The sequence below is a fragment of the Myotis myotis genome, unplaced genomic scaffold, assembly GCF_014108235.1.
Source record: "Myotis myotis isolate mMyoMyo1 unplaced genomic scaffold, mMyoMyo1.p scaffold_m19_p_11, whole genome shotgun sequence".
NCBI classification, from domain to species: domain Eukaryota; kingdom Metazoa; phylum Chordata; class Mammalia; order Chiroptera; family Vespertilionidae; genus Myotis; species Myotis myotis.
The window spans coordinates 30596944-30620490 of NW_023416315.1; the positions used below are offsets into that span (position 1 = coordinate 30596944).

The following is a 23547-nucleotide window of genomic DNA, read 5'->3' on the forward strand; positions in this document are numbered from 1 at the left end:
TCTCACTTATATGTGAATCTAATGAATAAAATAAACTGAAGAACAAAAAAGATCTAGAGATATCGAAGCATGCAACAGACTGCCATATTTCAGAGGAAAGGAGGTGGGGGTTTGCAGGGAGAGATTAATCAATGGACTTGTATGCATAAATGCATAGCCCCTGGAAAGACAATAGTGCTGGGAAGGCCTGGGGAGGGGAAGGAAAGAATTCAATAAACACTTTTATTGGTTAGTTATGATTAGTTACTATGATTTGATTTGTATTTTGATGTTACCACGAAATGCTCTGACTAAGATAGATGTAAAAAAAAATTATAACTTCAAATATTATTGCCTCCGTGCTGCAATTTTCTATTTCCAATAACACCTGTACAGCACTGCTATCTAGTTGTGCTCTACATTTTATGTTTAATGTGGTAATCTAATTTCCCCTTATTTGCAGTTAGCAAGTTGAAGTAAAAAAAATATACATTGGAATGTTGCCATGACACTATTGCTGTGGAGCCAAATTTAGTAACTGGTGAGTGTCTTGGTTCCTCGCAGGCAGGGCCCGCCTGGTTCCTGGAGGAGCCGAATGATCTTACTATGGAGCTTTTCTCTGGAATGTAGTTTCAAGGATGCCCTGGTGGGACAGTGCAGTAGGAAGGCTCTGGAGTAGGAAAAGACAAAACAAAGCAAAAAACAGAACAAACAGACATCCTTTGAACTAGCAGCTATGATGTTTCATCAAAACTGTAATGCGTAATTAAAATTTAAGGATAATTTTCTACACATTTAAGAAACCCTTCTGGAATATTGTAAATAGGATGAAAATGGAGAAAGAGTTTACAAGTGTATATAAATAATGAATACTTGATTTTTCTTTCTTTTCAGATATTCTAACAATTATATATCCCTATATCATATCAACTAGGTCAGATAGACTTGTAACTTCGTTTGAATGTCTTAAAACAATTTGGGCTGCAGGGTCTATAAGTCAGATTTAACAGGTTGTATGTACTTCCATGATTAAAGTCCTTCTCAATAGCTGCTCATTGTAAAAGGCTGTTGACGGTAGACAAGAATAATCTCTTCAACTCCTTATGAAATGCTGCAATCTGACTTGGTTCATTTGCTATTCATAATTCCCACTGTTATGCCAATGAAAAATTGAAGATGTGTTCCTGTACAGAGTACACATTAAAAAAAAAAGGTTTATAAAGGAAATAATTTATTGAACATGAGTATGTTAAGAAATCATACAATTACTTTAAAAATGCTAATATAATTCTAGAGCTCTTAGTTCTAATAAGTTTCCTTGGGATTGTGTCTTTTAGCTATGGAAATGTGATATGTACACACTGATCATTTACATTGGCTTCCTAGGACACACACAGGAAAATCAGTTCCTTCTGTAATGTATCTGACATGGTATCTCTTGACTGTTTATTTCATGGCCTTGGTTAAGCCTGTCCAGGGCTTTCTTGGCTGGTTTTCATTGTCAGTGTTCAGCTCGTTTGCTTCTTGTTTTATTGGTGAAGGCGGGGCTTGTGTCAGAAGAGACGTTTTATGCTTCATCATTCTGATATTCTTGTGCTATCGATATTTTTAAGTCAGTGTTTATTGTTAAGGAATGACAGAACGGTTGGCTTGTATCTGGCAGTGTTGGTGGTATTGTAACAGTTTAGGACGCAAACACTGTTACTTAGCTATAAGTCTTACTTTTTAAGAAAAGCTCATGGATTTTCATAAGAGATTTTGGCCAACAGCAATATTGTCTGCTGTATGAAGAATAGTGCACTTTTAAAAATGTTTCCACATAATAACGACTTTTTTTTCTTCACAAAGGCTATTTTGGGATTAAAAATGTGGCTCTCAAGTCATAGTGGGTTTTTTGTTTTGTTTTGTTTTACTTTTATATCTCATGCATGTCCCTTTTCCTTTGAAGGACTTTTTAATCTAATAGAGTTAGATGACTATTTTTCAAGACAAGCAAAATACTTTCGCTAAAAGTTTTTCTGTTAGAGCAGTAATTCCTTGTGGAAACTGCTCTAAAGTACATTATATTAAAGATTACAAGCCATTTTTAAAGAAAAATCTATACATTTATTTTGGTGAAGAAATTATAAAAATGTTATGTCAGATTAGTAGTTGGTTTCAATAAAATGTGTCTGCAGCATTTACCCTAGCTAGTTTTAACAGCTATAACAATTGAGGCCAGGTGACAGATAATTTCTTTTTAAGAAGGTGTTTATTGTCAGGGAAATTTCAAAGTTTCCTTTGTAATTACTCTGTCTTTGTTATTTTGGCAGCATGTAAAGTTTTATTGGCATTTACTGAAAGGCACTATTTTTTTTTTTTTTTTTTTTTTGCCTAGCCAGCTGGCTTTCTTTTTTGGGGCAAACTTTTCTAGCTCTGGTATTAAGAACATATTTTCAACTTTGATTGTCTACCAATGGCTTCTTTTTGAACAAGGAGCCAAGAGGCTAATAATGTCTGAATTGGCTTAATGGTGTCTTCAGTAGAGTGACCTGGAATGCTACAGGTGACTTTAGCCGTGCAGGTGTTGCTTCCTATTGATGCTAGGTGTCATTTTGGTGCTAAAGTGGACAATTTAAGACCATGCAAATTATAGGCTCTTTTCATATACAGGCTAGAAAAAAAGGTATGTTGACATGTTGAATCAAAAGTCAGGATTCACTAATTTGAAGAAAATAGAATTTTTCAAGCAGTACAGATTCACTAAATCAACACTGAACAATCCTATTCAGGGGTAAATATTAAAATAAGCAAAGCATAAACATTTGAAGAAATGGAACAATAAGGTTTTGTTAGAATTGTGAGTGTGGTATGTAGGTTTGGAGTTTTAGTTGTTCTGAAAGTGGTATTGACTCTGTAGGCCATGTATCAATCATTTCTCTTATTTCTGGGCTTATTTAAAGACTTTTCAAAATCATGCTAATGCATTGAGCTGCAGTCTCAATTTCAAATGATACTGGTCTAATTCTGAAGATCACAAGAATAAATAAACTTAAATATCTACATTACTTATTTTAAAGCTCATTGCTTTAAAAACAATACTGGAGAAAATGGTTATACTTTATTTCATAAAATCTTATGTATTTGCCTACTTGCTCTTGGTGACTAAATTTATACATCATAGGAACTGCTGGTCCTTTTAGTAATTATTTTTCCAAAGCGATGGCAGAATTGTCATTCTTCTTTGGCAATGAAATATTATCTTCGTTTCATGTTTTATTTATTTAGTTTTTAATCTTACTATGGCCTATAGAGTAACTAATGTAAAACTTTAGGTTGGAGCTCCTGTGTTTGAGATTCAAGAAAGAAGGAAAATTAAAGGTCACATTTATCGTTTACTGCTTGTAACCAAAATATCATTGACTCTTCTCTGTGTTCTATTATCTGCCTTCTTTTCTTATGTCAGGGGATTTCAAATAATATTTTTACCACTTATTTTTCTGAACCATTTGTTAGCGATCCATACAGATGTGTAGAGAGGATAGAGCTCTGGGGTTTGTTCTAGACAGTTGGAGGAGGCAGGGGAAGCCCACCTTTAGCATGTTCTAACTGTGGAAACGACTGTCTACATGGTGACACAGTATGTGGACTGAGCACCTTGGTGTCTGAGTATTCTGCGCCCCTGTCCTTCCTCCCCGCCCCCCATTATAGCATTCCTCAGAACTTCTTCGAGTTAGACTGAGAAACACCAGATAGTGATGGGATCTTCCAGCCCCTCCTCAGCTGGGAATAATAATAGTTACTTTGAAGTCTTTTCCAAAAAGTGTTGTCCATTATTTGAAAGAAATTAACAGAATCACTAGGCAGAGAAGCAATATTTATTTTTGTAATTTTATAGAGCTACAAAGTCTATTTATATTAAAGCGAAGTGGAATGACTTCTGCAGGAAAGGTGTTTTCCATATTCATAAAAGTCACAAGTAGGTAATTTATTAAGTAGAGCAGTTTTTGAAAGGTGTAGGTTTGGGTGGGCATCTTGACTCAGACTTCATTTCGATTTACTAGGTCTGTTTCCCACATAGCTGCAGCTTGTTCAGGGCTTATTCCTGCCAGTTGGATATGAAGTACTGTATGTTTGGGCTCACTGTACAGAATTCGTTTCCAAAAAAACAGTGTCGTGCTGCTTTCCATCTACTGGACCAGTAGGGGTAGGAAGATCTGATTTGAAGCCAATGCAAAATGCAAAACTGATTAGATTTGGATTGTTCATACATTAGGCCTTTCTTTCCCTGTTCTTAACCTTTTCCAGATGGAAGAACCAGTTTCCTCCCAGAGTACTTTCTCCTAGCAATTAGACTGTGAAGACGAGGATCGTTTAGTACCACAAATGCTGAAGTACTATGATAGTAGGATTGGGCTTTAAAATTTAGAGGAATGAATCAACACATTCTGTCTTTGGTTTCTTTATTTTTCAATTAATGGTTTGTGCGATGCTTTTAAAATGAGGAAATAACTCTCTTTCATTCTGCTTTTTGTTTTATTGCTAGAACATTACTTTCTGCCCTCAGCTGGGAAGTAGGTGGTCCCTGGAACACCTTTATTGCACCAAATGTGTTTAAATGTTCACCATATTGCATGCACACCTTTCTAATGTGCATTAGGTACCCTCCCTTCTTGAATACAGTAGCTTATACCCAACTTTGCTTTTTCATGATGATTAAGGCTCATTATTATAAATTTCAGCGACCACTGTTTGCTAGAATGCAGTAATGCCCTTGAGAGGCGTAGAGCTCAGTATGGCCTCAGAATGTTATGCCCTCTAAATCCTTATATTAGCTCTTTCCACTTTTCTCCTCTCTGACATACTAGTAAGTTGGCTGGTACTTAGATCCAGACATTAAATTTTAGAGCTACAAGGAAAGATTGCTTAGTCTAATGCCTTCATTTTGTAGATTAGGGATGGTAGCCCAGAGAGGTTGCACTGCTTGCCCATGGTCACACAGCTAGTTAGGGCTGGGGTAGGAACTAAGTAAAGGTTAATTTACTCCCAATCCAGTGGTCATTCTACCAGACAGCACTGTTTACCTACAGATTCTTCTCCTTGTGTAATTTTTTTTTTAATCCTCACCCAAGGATATTTTTCTATTGATTTTTAGAGTGAATGGAAGAGAGAGGGAAAGACAGAAATATTGATGTGAGAGAGATACATCGATTGGTTGCCTCCTACACAAGCCCTGACCAGGGCCTGGGCGGAGGAGGAGTCTGCAACCAACATACGCGCCTTTGACAGTGTCGAATCCCGGACTCTTCAGTCCGCAGGCCGACGTTCTATCCCTGAGCCAAACAGGCTAGGGTAAAGTTGTTGCTCTTAATGTGTAGTTGACAGACATAAAGATATATTGAGAGCAAGATGAAATAAACACAGACGTGAACTAACAGTCTGATGGCTGGAAGTCCTGCTACTATCATAAGTCACTTTACTTCCTTGAGCCTCAGTTTACCTTTTGTGAAAGGATGTGGTTGGATGAATAATGGTAATAACTAACATTTACTGAGTACTTACCATGTGCCAGGGACTATTCTAAGTTCTGATGTGAATTACCTTATTTAATTCTCACACAAACCCCATGAGGAAGATCTGGGTGATAAGCCTCATATTACGTGGGAAAAACTAAATCACACCAGTGACCTAGTTTACCAGAAGTCCTTTAGCTAGCAAGTAGCAGAGTCAAGATTCAGTATCCATGCTCTTGTCTACCCTCTTTTCTGGATGATCTACCTGCTCTCTTTAGCTGTAAAGCCTGAAGATTCTGGGTTTGAGTGGCAACCAAGAGCTACATTTTTGAGCACTTACTACATACCACACAATAGTCTCATTTAATCCTATCAGGAGGCAGGAGCTATTATCAACCTCAGTTTATAGATGAAACTGAAACGCAGAGAGAGGTTGAGTGGCTCGCCCAGTCTTACAGCTGGTGAGTGGCAGTAGAAAGATGAGAAACCAGGCCGATCTAAGTGCCTGCCAGCTTTGCCACTATGCCTTGTTGCCCAAGAATGAGTACTCGAGTATCTGTACCACAGTGTAATGTGAGTTTGGTAACATTTATTTATTTATTTTTGCTGGCTAGAGATTGTGTGTGTGTGTGTGTGTGTGTGTGTGTGTGTGTACATACCCCCTACTGCAAACATGCATGTTCACATGTGGAAACACACTCCTAATGATTTCTTAGCTGTGTTAGATGAGGGGTCAACACTCATTCCAAGCATATACACGAGAGAAGTGAATTTATTGCAGGAGATAATGAGGTGTGAACTGGGAATGGTGGAGACTATGGCAAACAGGAAAACACAGGCCCTTACCAAAGGGGTAGCTGATCATGGACTGGGCTCAGCCAACTGCTGCCTTGCTTTTCAGTCTGGAAAATGGACTCAGTGCTGCTGCATTTTTCTAGAGAAACCAGAAGTTTAGATTTTTAAAACCAGAAAATTGTTTCAGAGCTGATTTTTAAATCATCATAACTAATTAAAACTATTTGAACCAGTAATTTCAAACCACACTGTGAACCAATCAGAGACATTGGCAAACTGTTGTTATCACCACTATTTTTAAAGAGAAGAAAGGCCCAACCTTTGTCTTCCTGGTCCATTCTGCCTATTAAGGGGGCATCATGGTCCTTTGCAGTGTAGAGAAAGTTGAATTATTACGTGTACTTTTAAGAAATAACTGTCTTGTGAGGCTGTAACGTAACCAGAAGGCTTGACTCTGTGGACTGTAAGGAGTCCTGGCGACTCTGTGGACTGTAAGGAGTCCTGGCTTCTGATTTCAGTGTGTCCTCCGCTCTGGCGTCCCAGTCTGTGGGACACCTGGTCCTGAATGGGGCTGTGCCGCGTGGGCTGACCTCAGACTTTTTCAAGCTCTCCCTGCCCCCACCTTCATTCAGGCATGCCCCTGGAAGACTGTTCAGGAGTCCCCGCATAGAGTGTGCATCTGCTATTACTGATAGGAATTTGGCATCAGAAAAAAAAATTGATATCCTCTTCTGAGAAATGCATGATTTCTCCGACACTCGGTTTTGGTTTCTCAACAGCCCAGGAAGTTCCTTACAGATGCTGAGTGTTTACTTTCGGGAGCAAGGTGTAGGGGTGGGTGGATGACTCCCTTCTGATAAAAGTAGCTTTTCCTTTCTATCTTTTTAGCCTTCAGGCTTTCACTTTTGACTCCTTTAGTACAAAGGCTCCTGCGTACCTAACTCAGCCCCTAAAACTTGTTCATTTCTAATGTCCTCTTCAATACAAAAATTCAGAGGTTCCCTACAAGGGGAGAGCCTCTCTTAGTCTGCCTTTGCGATGACTGCCTATAATGTGTTGCCAGCATCACATCAAAGGGCAAACCAGGCATGGTATTTATCCCAACTGATAACAGTCCTTTAAAAACATGATTATATTCTAAATGCCCTACTTGCATAATATTATTTAAGGAAAAAATAAATATCAACTTGCGGTGCTAGGGTCTACATTTGTCTCAGAAATAGTATAGGCGAATGTATTTCCAGATGCTTCAAATAATGGGAAATCGCGAAAACTTGAATCAGGGTCTCTGGCCTTGCATGTGTTTCAGTTTGCATTTTGATAGCAGTTTAGAAATGTTATCGCTTGTTTTGTCACAGACATAATTCACATCTTTCTTCAGGCACTGTAAACAAGAGAAATGGTTTAATGGCCCCATAAAGGCACTCTGCTGATGGCTGAGATTAGGCCCTTTAGTAATGGATGTTGGGTGTGTGCATGTGTGAGTGGTGTGTGTGCAGCGGGGGTGGGGAGGCTTGGAAGAGGTAAATGTACTGGAAAAGGACCTGTGAGCGGCTCTGATAGAGGCAGCAGCTGTGCGTGCTCCTTTTTTTGTGTCTTGGAAGAGGATGTGACACGATTGTTCTTATTTGTAAACAAGCCTTCCCCTTTGCTTCTGGAATTTAACTGAGTACTAATTGAGGTCACGGCTCTCCATTTATCACCTGAAATTGAAGTGATATTAACGTAAAGTGAATGCCTTTCATCTAGAGAGTGTATTCCTGACAACATATATTTACATGGAAGGCTGCATGCATTTTTCATGCCATGCTTGTATCTGGTCTTAAATAATCTAATTTATGTATACCATTTACTTCTTTATATCTTTTTACAGGGATTTTTTAAAAAATGCACTGCTTTAGCCAAGTGAAAAATTTTTTATAAGCACTTCAGTGTCCACAGAATGATTTGTTTTGACTTTCTTAGTTATAGTTTGCAGACAAGTGTAAAAAATTCTCCACATTATACATAACCATGTTCTAAGTACATGCCTTGAAATTCCTCAAAGCACATACATTTGTAATGTTTTAGAGCCTCAATATTGTGTATGTTTCTCATCATCTTTTTGTGTATATCCTCATAGACTGGCTACACAAGTCCACACACTAGCTTTTGAGAGTCAGAGTAAAGAGTTAATAAAACACAGTTAAATGTCCTTTGTTAGTGAATGTAGCTGTGCCCTGTCACTAGCAGATGTCACTGTACCATTCCTCCACTTCAGTATTTTCTTTCTCCTTTTTCATTCTAGACCACAACCTACAAGGATCAGCAAAGTTTCTTCTGCAAAGGGTCAAATAATAAGTATTTTAGGCTTTACTGGCAAAGAATTTCTGTCACATATACAGTAGGTCCTCAGGTTACATGGGAGATCCGTTCCTACAGCATCATAACGCGATTCTTGCCCTAAGAGGGAACCCACCTACATAAGCACCTATGTCACTCACATGGCGCACGTACACAGCAGTAATGAAGTGAAACAGTAAAAAACATTTAAAAGAAAGATAACAATCCCTGACCTTTACTTGTGGTAAATAAATAATAAAAAACAGCACATATGTACGTACGTCGAAATGACAGAACTTTTTTTTTTAATAAATAAAAGGGAGATGGCGACATAACCATGAAATGACGTATGTCGAATCCGACAGAACCCGAGGACTGCCTGTACTCCATTGATACTCAAAGAGCCCCAAGACTATCCTTAAACAAATGGGTGGGCAGTGTTCCAATAAAACTTCATTTACCAAGAGAGGTGGGAAGCCGGATTTGGCCCTGAGCTGTAATTTGCAAACCTCTGTTCTAGAAGCTTGTACAGTAGACTATTCTAAAACAGAATTTTTAAGCAGACCAGACATCTCAACGTCAAAATCAGGAGACTGCCAGCAAGGTTCTGTATTCCTAGCTAGATTTGATTTTAAAAAACAAACAAAGAAAACCTACAGATTTGATTCAGAGACCTGGTTCTATTTAGAGAGGCAATTAAAAATGTGGTATGTTTCTCATCCCTCGATAATTGTTTTATACTCACAGAAATTGCTACTCTATTTCAATTTTATGATGAGTTGAAAGCAGAGTGAAAGGTCAGCCCCAAGAAAACTTATCATTGTATTTACGTTCACTGTCCACATGGAAAAGGGGACCATCACTTGTGACATTTAGGTACCAGAGTCCAGGGGAGGCTGTAGATGCTGGATAGCCACAAATTTCCTTCAGTGGAATCTGACTGGTGTGAAATTTTAAATGGTGTTGGTCACAGTGACAAATTGAAAGAAGGAAGAATGCCTAAAAGCAAGAACAAATGCTCTGCAAAGTTGTTTGCATTTAGATACAGGTGCCAAGGATGTATTATTAAGGTCATGTATACAGAAATATGCATTCATACATACAAATTAATAGAACTTAAAGAAGATTTGCCTCTATGCTTTTTAGAGAAAACCTCTTTTTTGAAAAACCTAAGTAAAACTCTGAACTTCTGTGAGCTCTTGATGGTAAGACTGTATCTTTACGTGTTCTCTCTGTAGTTCCATATGCACTGCCCGCCCCCTCTAGTACCTGGCACAGTATCTGGGCCAATAGCAAATGAATGGATTAATAAGAAAAGGATGGGATAAAGAAACATCTGATATAATGTTATAGTGGTGTTCATGTAAGAAATAAATCATAAGGATGTTTATTTGAATTATATGCTAAGGGTTCAAGAGTTGCAGCCAAAAGCTCAGAGTTCTTAATTCTTAACCCATTGTAAGTTCTAGGTCTTTGGTTTGACATGAAGCTTAGTTTCTTAATGCTTTAATGATATTTGCAAAATGGGGAGATGAAAATAAATATCCTTGTCTTAAATGATGAGAATAAAATGCAATAGGTAAAGATGATTGAAAATGTTATAATACTATGTAAATTTGAGGTTTTTTTTTTTTCCTTTTAAAGCATCATAGCCACTGCTTTCTATCACAGTTCCAAACTCAACCACAGTTCATTAAGTCAACACCCATAGTTAGACATACTACCTTTCTTAAATTTACAAGACATCCATCCTCTTCATTATAGAAATATAAACTGAGCCAAGCCGGTGTTGCCTAGTGGTTGAGCATAGACCCAGGAACCAAGAGGTCATGGGTTTGACTCTATGTCAGGGCACATGCCCAGGTTGCAGGTTCGATTCCCAGTAGGGGGCGTGTAGGAGGCAGCCAATCGATGATGTTTCTCTATCATTGATGTTTCTCTCTCTGTCCTTCTCCCTTCCTCTCTCTCTAAAAAAAAAAAACTAAAAAAAAACCCAAAAAAACAGTAAGAAATATAAACCAAAATTTGATTCATAGATTTCATTGTTTAGTCTTTGGGCTAAACATGAACCAGTCAGCTATAACAAACATGGTCTGTTTTCATTCTAATGGTAATGGTACGAAAAAATGCTCTTGCGCCATGTTTGTTTAGGAAATTATTTTGCTATGTGCAAATTTAAAAAATACATGATCTTCATCTGTCTTTTTAGGTGTTTAAATGTGATTTAATATCTGTCTACCCGCAACCAAAGATGTGGTCCTATACCAGCACTGTTGCGCTTGGAAAGCGCAGCGCATGTCTCTGCGCCGGGGGAATGAGGACAGGATTGTGCCTGAGTCCTAAAATGTCCGCGGAAATAAATGGGAGCAAGATGATGCCTCATAGTTCATAAATCTAAAAGCGAAGCAGTTACTGATTTAACAAATAGTTTGCGATGAATACCATAACCCCAAGTAAACGTTTTGAATTAAGAAGTGGTTAAGTTTATTTTGGAAGTGCATTTTTAAAAGCCCTGGTATTCTGGAGTTCTTAGATTTAACCATTAGGAGAACACAGTCATCACTAGTCAGCCTTAAGATGTGGTTTTAAAGGTCCAGCAGCCATCAAAGGGAAACGCAAGAGGCAGCTAGCTCTCCAGTCCTCTTTCTGCTTCTTTCTCGTAAAGATCTCGCCGGCCAGAGGAGTTGTGGGTCATTTAAGTTTGCTTTGAAACATGTTTGAGGGATGCCTGAGGAAGGCTGCCGAAATGATTCTGAACAGTCTGAAGTCAGGGATCCAGACGTAATGGAACATCCCTTTGAACCGTCACTTCTTTGTAAATGAAATGAAGGAGTTAACTCCCTTGATTTGATACACTTGAAGGAGGAATGATTCACTTTAATTAAGACTACAAACAATGCAGATGCCGGGAGCTCTGTGTTCCAGACCCAGCACGGACCGTACAGTAAGCGAAATGAAATGTCTAGCAGCCTCGGCAGCAGGCTGGAGCCGTGTTCAGCGCAAGTTAATTTAATTAGTGTTGATCATGACTCCAGATGATGGTGATTTGATAAGGAATAATTTAGTACTTAACAGCCTTTTACATGCACCAACTCCATGTGGCAAGGTAAAGCAAATTGCACAAAATGAATATGCTGCTTTGCCTGTGCCCGTGCCAGTGAGCTGGAAAACTGCCTGTTAGCAGACGCTCAGGCTCTCAGGCCCGTGATGAAATACCCAACACACACTCAGCTTGGCCCCCTTTCGTGGGAGTCTCTATATCACCCTGATTTAAGAATAAATAAGTCACTTTTGTGATATAGACTCTCCAGGGAGCAGGAAAGTGACAATGAGGACAGTAAAGCAGCGTGTGGTCCTTGTGTAAAATGTTGAAGTTCTTTAGGGTAGCTTCTCTTTGTTTTTCTCACACGCAGCAATTAAAAAAAAAAATCCTAGCCAACTCAGATTCATTGGATTACTTCTTTGGCTTACGATTAGAAAAATAGAATCACAGTTCCAAGAGCCCACAATGATGAAGAGGCCCACACACGTTGAATGTGTTATCCAGAGGGTAGGGAAACCCTCAAGTTCCGGAAGTAGAGAACCTGTGAGAATTCTTGAGTGTTGGCATCTAACGAAAAGGAAGACATTGTTTTTGTTTTTGTTTAAGTCTTTTCAAGCACTGGACCCATTTCAGTGCCGCTCACACTGGATCCAGGTGGTGTCGAGTATCACAACGGGTTTGAAGTTAACCCAGTTATGACGATCTCCTAGAAATTTTGTAACATACAGAAGCCTGATATATATCCCAGCCTCGGTGAATCAGAATTTCTGGGAATGGTACATTAGTTTGCTAGGGCTGCCATAACAAACTACCATCAACTGGGTGGCTTAAACAACACCCGTGTATTGTTTCAGAGTTCTAGAGGCAAGAAGTCTGAGGTGGAGGTGTGGGCAGGGTTCTGGGTGCTGTGAGAGAGTCTATTCTGGACCTTTCTCCTAGCTTGTGGTGGTTTGCTGGCAATCTCTTGGCATTCCTTGGCTTGGAGAAGCATCAGTCTCTGAACTCCGCCTTCATCTTCATATGGTGTCCTCCTGTGAGTGTGTCTGTATCCTAATTCCCCCTTTTTGTAAGGACATTGATCGTATTGGATTAGATCTCACCCTAATGACCTCATCTTCATTTATTTACCGAATAAGGGCACAGGTGCGGTACTAGGGTTAGGACTTCAGTATATGAATGTTTAGGGGAATACAATTCAACCTATAATATGGAGGCTGGAAATCTCTGTTTTGCGTTGTTTTTTTTTGTGTGTGTTACCTGGGTAATTAGATTGTTGGCCAGATTTGGAATTCTGAGTGTATGTATCAACTTGCCTCTGATAGCACTTGGTGGTGGCGGGGAGGGGGGTGCGGCGAGCGGGGAATCCTTATATCCTTTCTTCTAAAGTCAATTCAGGAGGTGCCTGAAAGCTTCTGAAAGCCCTAGAGCTCAAGACAGACAGTGGGATGATCACCACCAAGATGCTTCTAGTTTGATACTATTGGGCATTTTGATAGGAGGCTACTGGCATGCTAGCAACCTCTCCTGATGGTGCCCCAAACTTGTCATTCCTCCCTTTCCTCATCAGGAATTATTTATCCTGTGCATTGAAGCACATTCTCAGGTGTCTGCTGAAACAGGAAGCCAGGTGCATTGAAATAGCTTAATTTGTATAGAATTGCTTGATGCCCCTCACATTTTTAAGCTTTTTGTTGAGATATGCATTTATTGTAATTTTGCAGGTGTATATTATCAAATAAGCACCATACAGAGCAAGATATAAAATATTTCCAGCACTGCAACAGGTGCCCTTTCCATTCTCATGTCTATGTTTTCTCTTTTTACCAATTTTCCACGTATACTAAAACATCAGTTGTCTGACAGGATCTCTCATAGGTAATTTTAATATTTCATATAAAAGAATAAAACATATGTAGTGTTAAGAATTGTTTTTAAAGCTATGGTTTCCTTCAAATATACATGTCTGCTAGCCTTCATATTTTATGTGATCTTTGTATTTGTATAAAACAATGAATATAAGCATCGCCATATGTTGTCATATGAAGAAAGAGAAAACGTGATAGAGAATAATTGTTTTATGGTGGATTACAAATGACAAATAATTGTCACATATCTTTCATATGTCATCCTCACAATTCTGGTAAGTAGATAGGCAGACACTTTATGTCTATTTTACAGATAAGCATTCCCTTCAAAGATGTGGAGATTTTTGCCCCAATTATCACCGGTTTCCAGTGGACCTGCACCTAAATTTTCTTTCTCATAGTTGCCATTCTACTAAACCATTACTAATGATGGATTTGAGCTATTTTCCTTTCAATAATGCTTAAAATTATGTTTCAGTCTTCAGTTAATTCTTTCGTATTTTTTATGTTCCAGTCTTCAGTTAATTCCTTCCTATTTTTTTTTTTCTGTTTTAATCCTTGGAAACCTTCCTGAACTGTTTTCAAAACATACTTTCTGAAAGCAGAGCTTTTTAAATTAATATCAGCTAAGCAAATTACAAGTGATTCCCTTAAAGTGAGGAGAGTTCAAGCATGAATTTTGTTAGACAATAAACAGAAAAGGAGGATACAGAGATTCTCCAGAATCTTCTTCGGTGAAATTAATGAAACGTGATTTTTCTTTTCTAGGGCAGTTAATATGTAATGTTAGTGACATTTTAACCAAGAGAAGTAGAGCAGCTTAATATACTTAATTCTTAACTGCATTTCATTTTTGTATTTTTGTTTTGTTTTCTAGTGGCTTTTCATGGCCTACCACTGAAAATCAAGAAAGAACCCCACAGTCCATGTTCAGAACTCGGCTCAGCCTGCAGTCAAGAACACCCCTTTAAATTCAGCTATGGAGAAAAGTGCCTGTACAATGTCAGGTAAAGCAATCAGGTGTCTATATAGGATGGTGGTTCTTATCAAAACAAAAAGTCCAGAACCTAATATAAAATCTCAAATCAACTTTTATGAGTCATCTTGTCAGCATATAACAAGCTAATTAGGTAATGTGTTTAGAAGAACGCCAAAAAACCATTTACCATCCAGTCACACACTTTTAGGATAATTTTAAAGCAATAATTTTCATCCACATTATTGGTTGCTTTTCCTACTCAGTGATGTATCCTGGGTGGGAAAAGAGGGTCTTACTTGGCCTAAGCAGCTATTGAAAGTTCTTATTAGAATGAGTGCATTATGCACTTTAGATAGAGTTTGTAGAAAAAAAAGAAACATTTGGCATGTCTCAGCAGTACATTAGTTATCTGACAGGCTTTGCAGATGATCTATAAGATGTGTTTATGGACAATTGTAATAAAGTTAGAATTTTATAAGGCCTCGCAGAGGCTATTATCTATTAAAAAGCCAGTTGTTCCTTCTGATGATAATAAAGGGTGGAGCAATAAAAGTACATTGTTCATTTGTTAGAAAATTTGATAACATACATGTTCATTAAAAACCCTTCACAGTAAATTGCATTCTGCTACTTTTCACATTGGCCTCTAATTGCATAAGGAAGAAGTTGGCTCTGTGTATTGAGTATTATTACTCTCAATTATAGTAGAAACTTGGTTCTTAAAAGGAGTTAGGCTGGAAACTTAAAAAATAATTATAAATATTTGCAGTTTTGTAAGTTAGGTTGATTCAAGTTCATAATACGTTATGATCTAAGTGGATCTTACATTTTCTTATATGTTTACTACTTAGACTCTATACCAGGGTATATAAGATTCAAGAAACTTAGATTTGTGTAATCGCTCAGCAGCTGACCAATGCTTACATGTTCTATTACTATTTATTCTATTACTATTTATTCTATTACTATTTATGCACACTCAAACTTGTCTTTTATATCTGCTTTTCTAGGAGTTACCAGAGCCTGAAATTATGAACCAGTTCAATTAAAACTACAAAGCTGTTATAAAAAAAGATGTCCTGTTGAAGCTAACTATTAAAGCATACTCAGTTTAGATAAAACAGTATTGATCCGAGTTTCATTTTATAGTGTTCCTCATGTTTATATTTTTTCAAGAGTGTTATGTGTTCACAGAATAATTATTTAACATATTGAAGAATGTTTAATTAATGAGCCCAAAAGATACAGAATTGTCATTGAATTTCAGCATTGATCAAAAGTGTGCCTATGAAATAACCACTGCTTAATATGGTATATCTAATATCCATAAATCAACAGTAGAGGAATTGCCTGACTATTTTGAGGTTCTTCCTGGGGACCAATAATTCCCACAGGGATCTATGGATTAAATTCTGGTACTTCCTTCTATATACAAACTGTAAATATAACATTTCATGGGGGGGGAAGTAATATCCTAGAACAAAGGAGAGATCATTTTTTCTTTTTACATGGGAAAGAGGTGATTTTATAAAAGTAGATTCTCATTTAGAAATATTGGTAAAGAAAACAAGTAGAACCGAACATGGTGAGTACCATTAGCTGTACTTTTAGGCAAGTACAGACTTAAACAGCCTATACAACTTCGCTTCTGAAAAGTATTTTTACATTTGGATGTAATTCTCTTGTATAGATGAAGCAACAGAATAAATTATTTCATAAATCAATGCTAAAAGAAATGTTTTTGTTTTAAAATAAAAATATGTATTGATGAATTCTTTTTGTTACAAGGAAATACAGTATTTTAACCTGGAAATATCTTCTTAATTTGGAAATATAAGTAAAATTTGTTTTTAGTAAAATATTTTTTAGATTACAAAAATTAGTTAGATCACATCCTTGAAAGGCACACATAGGAAAATCAACTGAAATTCATAAACAAGCTTACTCATTTTATTCCTTTGCAAGTGTTTAGAATTTAGATTATGACAATAGAATGTTATTCCTAAGAACATCATTTTGTTCTTATACTCTAAGAAAGTTTAAATATATCAGAGAGATTTTAATTTGCTCCATTAATCTTTATTATCCCATATGAGGAAGTTAATAGCAAGCATCATTTATTTTATATAAAAAATGAAAATAAGCCAAAGCATTGCCTTCTTAAAATTCTACCACAAATAAAGTCAAGCCAGGTATGGTCTCCATCTTATTAAACTGATGTTCTTGTTCTGAAATCTAATGTAATATAGAAGAATTATAATATCAGGGTAATTTAATGAAGTTGAAAAGATCTATGAAACTTGCTCCAAGAAACATATCAAGAATAGATGGAAATTATGCCACTGCTTTCATAGATAGTGCTTTTCCTCATATTAAGTTGTTTGTATATATATTAAACATATACATTTTATATGTATGCTGTTACCAATTTATTACTTATTCTGTTTTCTGTTAAAGTGTGTTCCAGTTTTGAAGATTACATGTTCTAGAATTACAAACACCAAAAGACATGAAATTCTAACTCCTTTATGACTTACACCTAAAATGTTTTGTTGTTTCCTTAGGTTAGAATTTTTTTTAAAGTTCTCCAAAGAAACAAATATTCTCTCTTTTTTTTCTTATGCCTTGGATAGTGCCTATGATCAGAAGCCACAAGTGGGAATGAGGCCCTCCAACCCACCAACCCCATCCAGCACTCCAGTGTCCCCACTACATCATGCATCTCCAAACTCAACTCACACTCCAAAACCTGACCACACCTTCCCAGCTCACCTCCCTCCATCACAGTCCATGCAAGACAGCAGATACCCCATGGATCACAGGTATATTGCAAATACTGTTTTTGTCAAAATTGTTTTTAGTATTCGTGGAAGAGCCTCTGTTACCAATTCCTAAGACCTATAGTAGATTTAGGGTGAACATATTAATTTTGCGCATCTGGGCAAAATATTTTTAGAAAGAGCTTGCCTCTCTATAGTTATAAATAATTTGTGAAGAAGGTCACTTATAAAGAGTCCTTTTATAAATATTTAAATTTGTTGCTAAAATGGAAAATTAATCTATGTACTGACATTTGAACACCTCCCCTTTGCTTTGCCTGAATTAAATTGCTTCACTTACACTTTAAATCAGATCATGGCATTTTTTTATGAGCATATGTGTGTACTTGTTCTATAAAGTTGGGAGACTAATTTTAGTAGGTGGCTTATGGAATTAGGTTCTTTACCTTAGTTTGGATAGCGTAGCTGTACACAGTTTTGCAGAGCAGAACTTATTTGATTAAATCATTTTCCATACTTTCCATATTATGAATATTTAATGCCAGTAGACACATGACCCTGGACACTGAGAATGTAAAGTTAAAGAGATAGAGGTCAAATTATTATTACTCAGAAAGGAGAAAGCAAGGACCAGAGCATGGAACTAGGAAGAATGCTGTGGTAGATTATTCCTGACTCCTAGAGATGAGGAAATTTACATTTGAATAAAACGTTAGGAGACTTTTAAAGGTCTTAATACAACTTAAAACACAGGTTGATTATGTACTTCATTTTTCCTTCCCCTTCTACCTTGTACTTGCATAGAGCCAGTAGTATGCTGGTAAATATTGAACAACAGGCTCTATGGGAGAAAACCCAAAAGACCTGATCTGTAGGCATTTGATACAAATACCCCCCATGGCTGACTGCAGGCTATCAATATGACAACCTTGACTGTAGAATTGGAAAGAGAGGCTCAGTAGCACTCCATTTTATAGTATTTCTACCATATAGATACTCTAGTCATAACCTCAAGAACAAAATTAATAGTAACACTATTAATTAGGGAGTGATGAGGTTGGAATATGAATAGCCTTTGTAATGTAATTTTTAAAAAAATATAAATTTACATAATTTTCTTCATAATGGCTGTCTTTAACAATTGACTTACAGAATTTCTGAAAATGTAATAATAAGCCAGGACAAACTGGCTCTGACACCATTAGGAAAATAACTCAGCCAAAGTCATCCTCTATATCAGCAGATGTGCAACGCGCTGAAAAGAAGGGACTACTCAGATCTGCTTTTTCTAGGTTATTTAAACCAACTCAGTCTCACATTCAGTCAAACTCTGTTGGTGTGAAGGGCTAAGATGAAAGCATTCTTTCCAATGCGAAACTAAGCCGCATCGTTTCTACCTTTGTTTCCATCACGCAGCCCTCTCTTGCTTTCGTTACCAAATGCTCCCAGTGATCTTTGCCTTCTCACCCGATAGACTTGAGACCTCGTCAGAGCGCAGTGGTATGTGCATCTGTGTAAACAGTTTCGTAAATACAGATGAAAGAAATCCCACTGCAGGGTGGGCCATTAAACAGATGCACATTGTGCAGGGCTGAGAGGGAAAAAGAAGCCAGTTGTATTTTGTCCACTTCTGATGACTTCCCAGAATTCTTCGTACCTGAGTCTCTCACTCTCCGAACGCGTGCCAGAATTCTAGGTTGCAGAGTTGGCTCTTTGTGCAGAAAAGCTATCTCTATGGAAGGTGAGTCGTGACCAAGTACTGAGCCTGTTTTCAGGTGACCTAACTTGAAATGCTTTAGCCAAATCCATTTGAGTTTCTCTACTTGAAGTCAAATACCTGAGACTGAGAACAGCCGGTCCGGAACTACCAGAGGGAAGCTCAGGGTCTTTTCCCACTGCCCCCCATCGTGTTTTGAGGACAGTACCAGCTGGCCAATCCCAGGAAAATCTCTGAAGCCGTATGTTTCTGAGGAGGATTTCTCGGAGGGCTCGAGCCAACAAATGACAGTCCCTCAGTTATAAATGGCAACTTTTCTCTGGGAACAGATCCTTTCCCCAAATAGCCCCCTCCAGCCTGGGCACCTCGCCCCACTCTGGGCTGCCCCCTGCGTTCTTTGCATGGCTCATTCGGCTCTTCAGGTCAGCCCTTTGGCTCTTTTTTCTGAACCCGCTGCGAAGGAGCCTGGTCTCTTTTCTCACTCTTTCCCACCCGTTATAGACTGTTTTCCTTTATCCAAGAGTTCCTCACCATGTTGCCCTTACCTATTAACACTCTTCCAGAAGCTTCTTGAGTCACCTTCTCTTTATAGTAGGTCAGCTGCTCATAAGAATGCCATGTCAACGTAAGAAACATTCGAACCTATGAAGAATTTTTGTGAGTTTGAGCCAAACTGTTCACAATTGCCAGGAAGTGAAATCTCTGAGATCATGCTTGGAGAGTGGCAGTTTTACACCTTATTTTATACATTGCAATCAAAAGAGATGACGCAAGTGAGTTACGTGAAATCCACTGGTGATAGACTAGGGAGGTGGGAGGAAGCAAAGCAGAGGGGGAGAGTGGAATTGGATGAAAAGTCAAATGATAGACAATACATCTTTTACCTAGATGGGTACAGGATAGTTACGTCAACAGTGAACATGATAAAACAAAGATAATTTATGGTCTTGGCCCTGGTATATTGGTTGTGCCCTAAGGGGTCTGGAAAAGGAGAGTTACCCTGACATTCCCAAGGAATGTTATGATATATGCAAAAGACAATAGACAGGCTTAGTTAAGGTAAAGATTGACCTTTGTCAGGGAAGATACTGACTTATGATATGACTACCCACCATAAACTGCTTTTAGTTTAAAAAGCTTTATTTCCGGGCCACCCTTTAGGGCTCTGAGTTTGCCAGACCTCCATGCAGACCTTCCCTAAGCTAGTCAGTTAGCATGTGTCCCCTTTGCATCCCCAGGCACCACTAACTGGTAGCTAGCTCCCTATGAAGCATGTGTGTGAGAGAAGATGTGGTCCTCGGATTGTACCAACTGGAATCAGGTTCATTCCTAAAAACAAATGGCTTGATTCCTTACAAAGCTTTTAACACAAGTGTTATTAACTTCCTTTCAAGGCTTCCCGGGTGAGCTGGGTTCTTATTTTAACTTCAAGTTACAATTTTCTGATTCACTCCTTGACAATTCTTAATGATAATTTCTGTTTCTTTTTTTTTTTTTTTTTTTTTTGACTAATGAAATAAGCAAGGAAAGGGAAATGAGTGCATTGCCATTCAGCCTCATGGTTTTTGCAATATCGGGGTTTCTAAGTTTATTTTCTGTAGGTGTAGGTGGGATTCTGGTACTTACCAGGGTTCAGGCTTCTTAGAAATGCTAAAGCAACTGCTTTGTAACTCTTTAGCTTTTACCTTATTTTCATTTAACGTTACCAAAATTAAATGTTAACTTTCCAAATTAAAGCCTCTAAAATGCTTTTAGTGGAGTGAGGGGGAAGAAGGGAGTTATTTAATAGGCTTCTATTTGCTCATAGTAATGTTGGGTTGGTTATTTTTAAGCACTCCTGGGCATTTTTAGAGCACTTTTAAATCTTTAATTAATCCACATGTTTGTGGTGGGTCAATGATATTATGGATGAGATACACGGAACTGACCGAGCACAAGATTAGCCAATCATTATAGAGTTTACCAAGCAGGAAGGAGCAGAGACTCACTCTCAGCCTCCTTCTAAGACCTCCAAACTTCTTCAGGGTCTAACAGCACAACCAGTCCTCAACCTATGCAATGCACCACGCTATTTCCATCTTTGGAGCTCTGCTGTATATTGTATGCTTATCTTGATCAACTTGAGATTTCATTAGAAGTTATTAGAAGCCAATGTGTTGTGTTACTGTTTGATAGTAATGAGATGGTCTTTTAAAAATAAGTTTGGTTTAGTCTCTACATGGTCTAGTTTTATTTACCAGTAGATATAGTATTCTTTAGGACATAGTTGAAGATTTAAGAGCCCTGCCCCATTGAGAAGACAGTCATTCGTCTTTTGCTTCCTCAGTAACTGATGGAGGAGGAAGGAAAACCAGTAGGTAGCTTTTTATTTGGTTACTTTTATTTGTGGATTAGTTAGGTAACAGAATTAAAAGGTAGAGGATGTAGTTTGAGATCAGATTCTTTAAAATTTTCCTGTTTTTTCCCTAGTATATAATTATTTGAGGCCCTCTTAATATGAAAATCTGGTAAATGATCCAATTGATTTAGGATTGGGTATTTTTACTCTAAGGGTATGTATGTTCTCAAAGTAATAAACTGTTCTCCTAGGCCTACTCAGAGCACACCTTTAACGTATTGTATTGGACCAAAATGATGCTGATAGTGACTAATTAGAAGGGGAGCACCTGTCATATTAAGATTAAAAAGCACAGCGCCACTGACCCAGGAGGGAGAAATGAAGTAATTATTAAACATTTATGTCTTAGATCAGTTGGTATCATGTTCATTATACAGTTAAAAATTGTGCAGTATTTTAAAGAGTATTTCTTCTTATTGTTTTATTTGAAACATGCTCTCTGATTTCCCAGGTTTCGCCGCCAGCTTTCTGAACCCTGTAATTCCTTTCCTCCTTTGCCAACAATGCCAAGGGAAGGACGTCCTATGTACCAACGGCAGATGTCTGAGCCCAACATCCCCTTCCCACCTCAAGGCTTTAAGCAGGAGTACCACGACCCAGTGTATGAACACAACACCATGGTTGGTGGCGCGCCCAGCCAAAGCTTCCCCCCACCTCTGATGATTAAACAGGAACCCAGAGATTTTGCATATGATTCAGGTAGGCCCATGTTTTACGTTACATTTAAGACACATTTTCACTGGCTTGCTCCTTGGAGTAGTGTTGGCATCAGACTGGGCGGCTCCTGACTATTTCTGGGTGGGATCTTTCTGATTTTACCACTTCTTTGAATCTTTATATGTGAAGGATGGGGCAATCAAACCATTTTGTCATGAACTGATGGTTGAAATAGTGTCTAGATGTGAAACCAGTACAAAGAAGAGTACAATTTGTAAAATTAGACACATTCTCAGCCCAAGAGAGTAAGTAACCTTGTAATTCTTTTCTGGATTCTGGGCTTCTTTTCTGTTTGCTACTCAAGCACGATCTAGTTAACAGTGTTTACAGAGAGTAATGTTCTGCACTGGGTCACTTATTGCTTATAGCTTTTTGTTTGTTTTTTCCTTTATTGGTGGCAAGATTCCAAGGGCCCAGAATGAAAGATTCTTACATGCTAGGAGAGGAATACAGAAATACAGATTTCTGAGTTATTCATAGAGCTTAGCTTTAGTCTTCCTGAAGCAGAAAGACCCCACAAAGTAGTATATCAAGATAGAGAAAGGGTTTTCCTAAAAATAAGGAGCTTTTAAATCTTTTGCAGATGTTAACCGCTAAATTTGACCTTGAGACTTTAGAAAAATTACTTAACTCATTTGTGTGTAGTTTCTCCTCGAAATCAGGACATCTGCTTTTCAGACATCTCAGGGACTTTTTTAAAAAAAGTATAAAATAAAGGCCATTGCTTATATGAATTTGCAAGATATTTATTATTAACATTGAAACGTGGTCATTAGATGGTTGTGGACTTGGAAATGTTTGAAAACAAAATAATTTTCTTTTGTTAGGGTGCTAAATTATGGAAGTTCTTTATGAAGGAACGATTGCTTCTCTAGGAATAATTGCTGAGTTTTTCTCAGTTCTGTTCAAGGAAAGAACATTGTGTCTGAGTCTTGAGTTTCCAACTTGCATAAAACCACTTGCTTTGTTATAAACTACCCTAAAAGCTTGGCAAGAGGGAGCCCTATAACTGAGAATCTCCCCCTGGCCTCTGGCCACCCTTCCTCATTGAGCAAGAAACTCAAAAAGAAACTTAACAAGAGGAACTGCCCACTCAGAGGCCATGCCTCCATTTCCAGGCAGTGCACCAGCTACCCAAGACCCATGAATTCTCTGCCCATCAGCCCTCCCAGGCCTAGTTTTCTGAAGGCAGAGCACAGTGCTTCTGTGTGTACCCGTAAGTCTAAGGAGGTGGCCAAAAGGCAGCTGTTTGTAGGGGGATGAAGATGGAGCTTGGGTTAGCCCTTATGTTCACATGTGAGGCCCCATGGTATTTATTGCAAAATGTAGGCTTGAGGGATAGGAAGAGAAGCAAGAAATGGGGTGAGATGGGGGTCTGAAGACTGGAAGCTGGCTCCAAATCATCCTATCCTAGGGCTAATCTTAGACATTTTCCCAAGTTTCAGGTTAAACCTAGCTTT

General features: G+C 38.0%; 1 protein-coding gene across 5 annotated transcripts in view; it reads left to right on the top strand.

Annotated features, from left to right (window-relative positions):
- ETV1 (ETS variant transcription factor 1) overlaps window positions 1–23547 on the top strand; it is an 85800-nt gene that overhangs the window by 29427 nt on the left and 32826 nt on the right. For all 5 annotated transcript variants that reach the window (XM_036328019.1, XM_036328015.1, XM_036328016.1 and 2 more), the window contains 3 exons: window positions 14374–14503; window positions 17109–17297; window positions 21822–22069. In XM_036328019.1, coding sequence (XP_036183912.1) covers window positions 14374–14503; window positions 17109–17297; window positions 21822–22069 — 567 coding nt within the window. The remainder of the gene's footprint in view (window positions 1–14373; window positions 14504–17108; window positions 17298–21821; window positions 22070–23547) is intronic.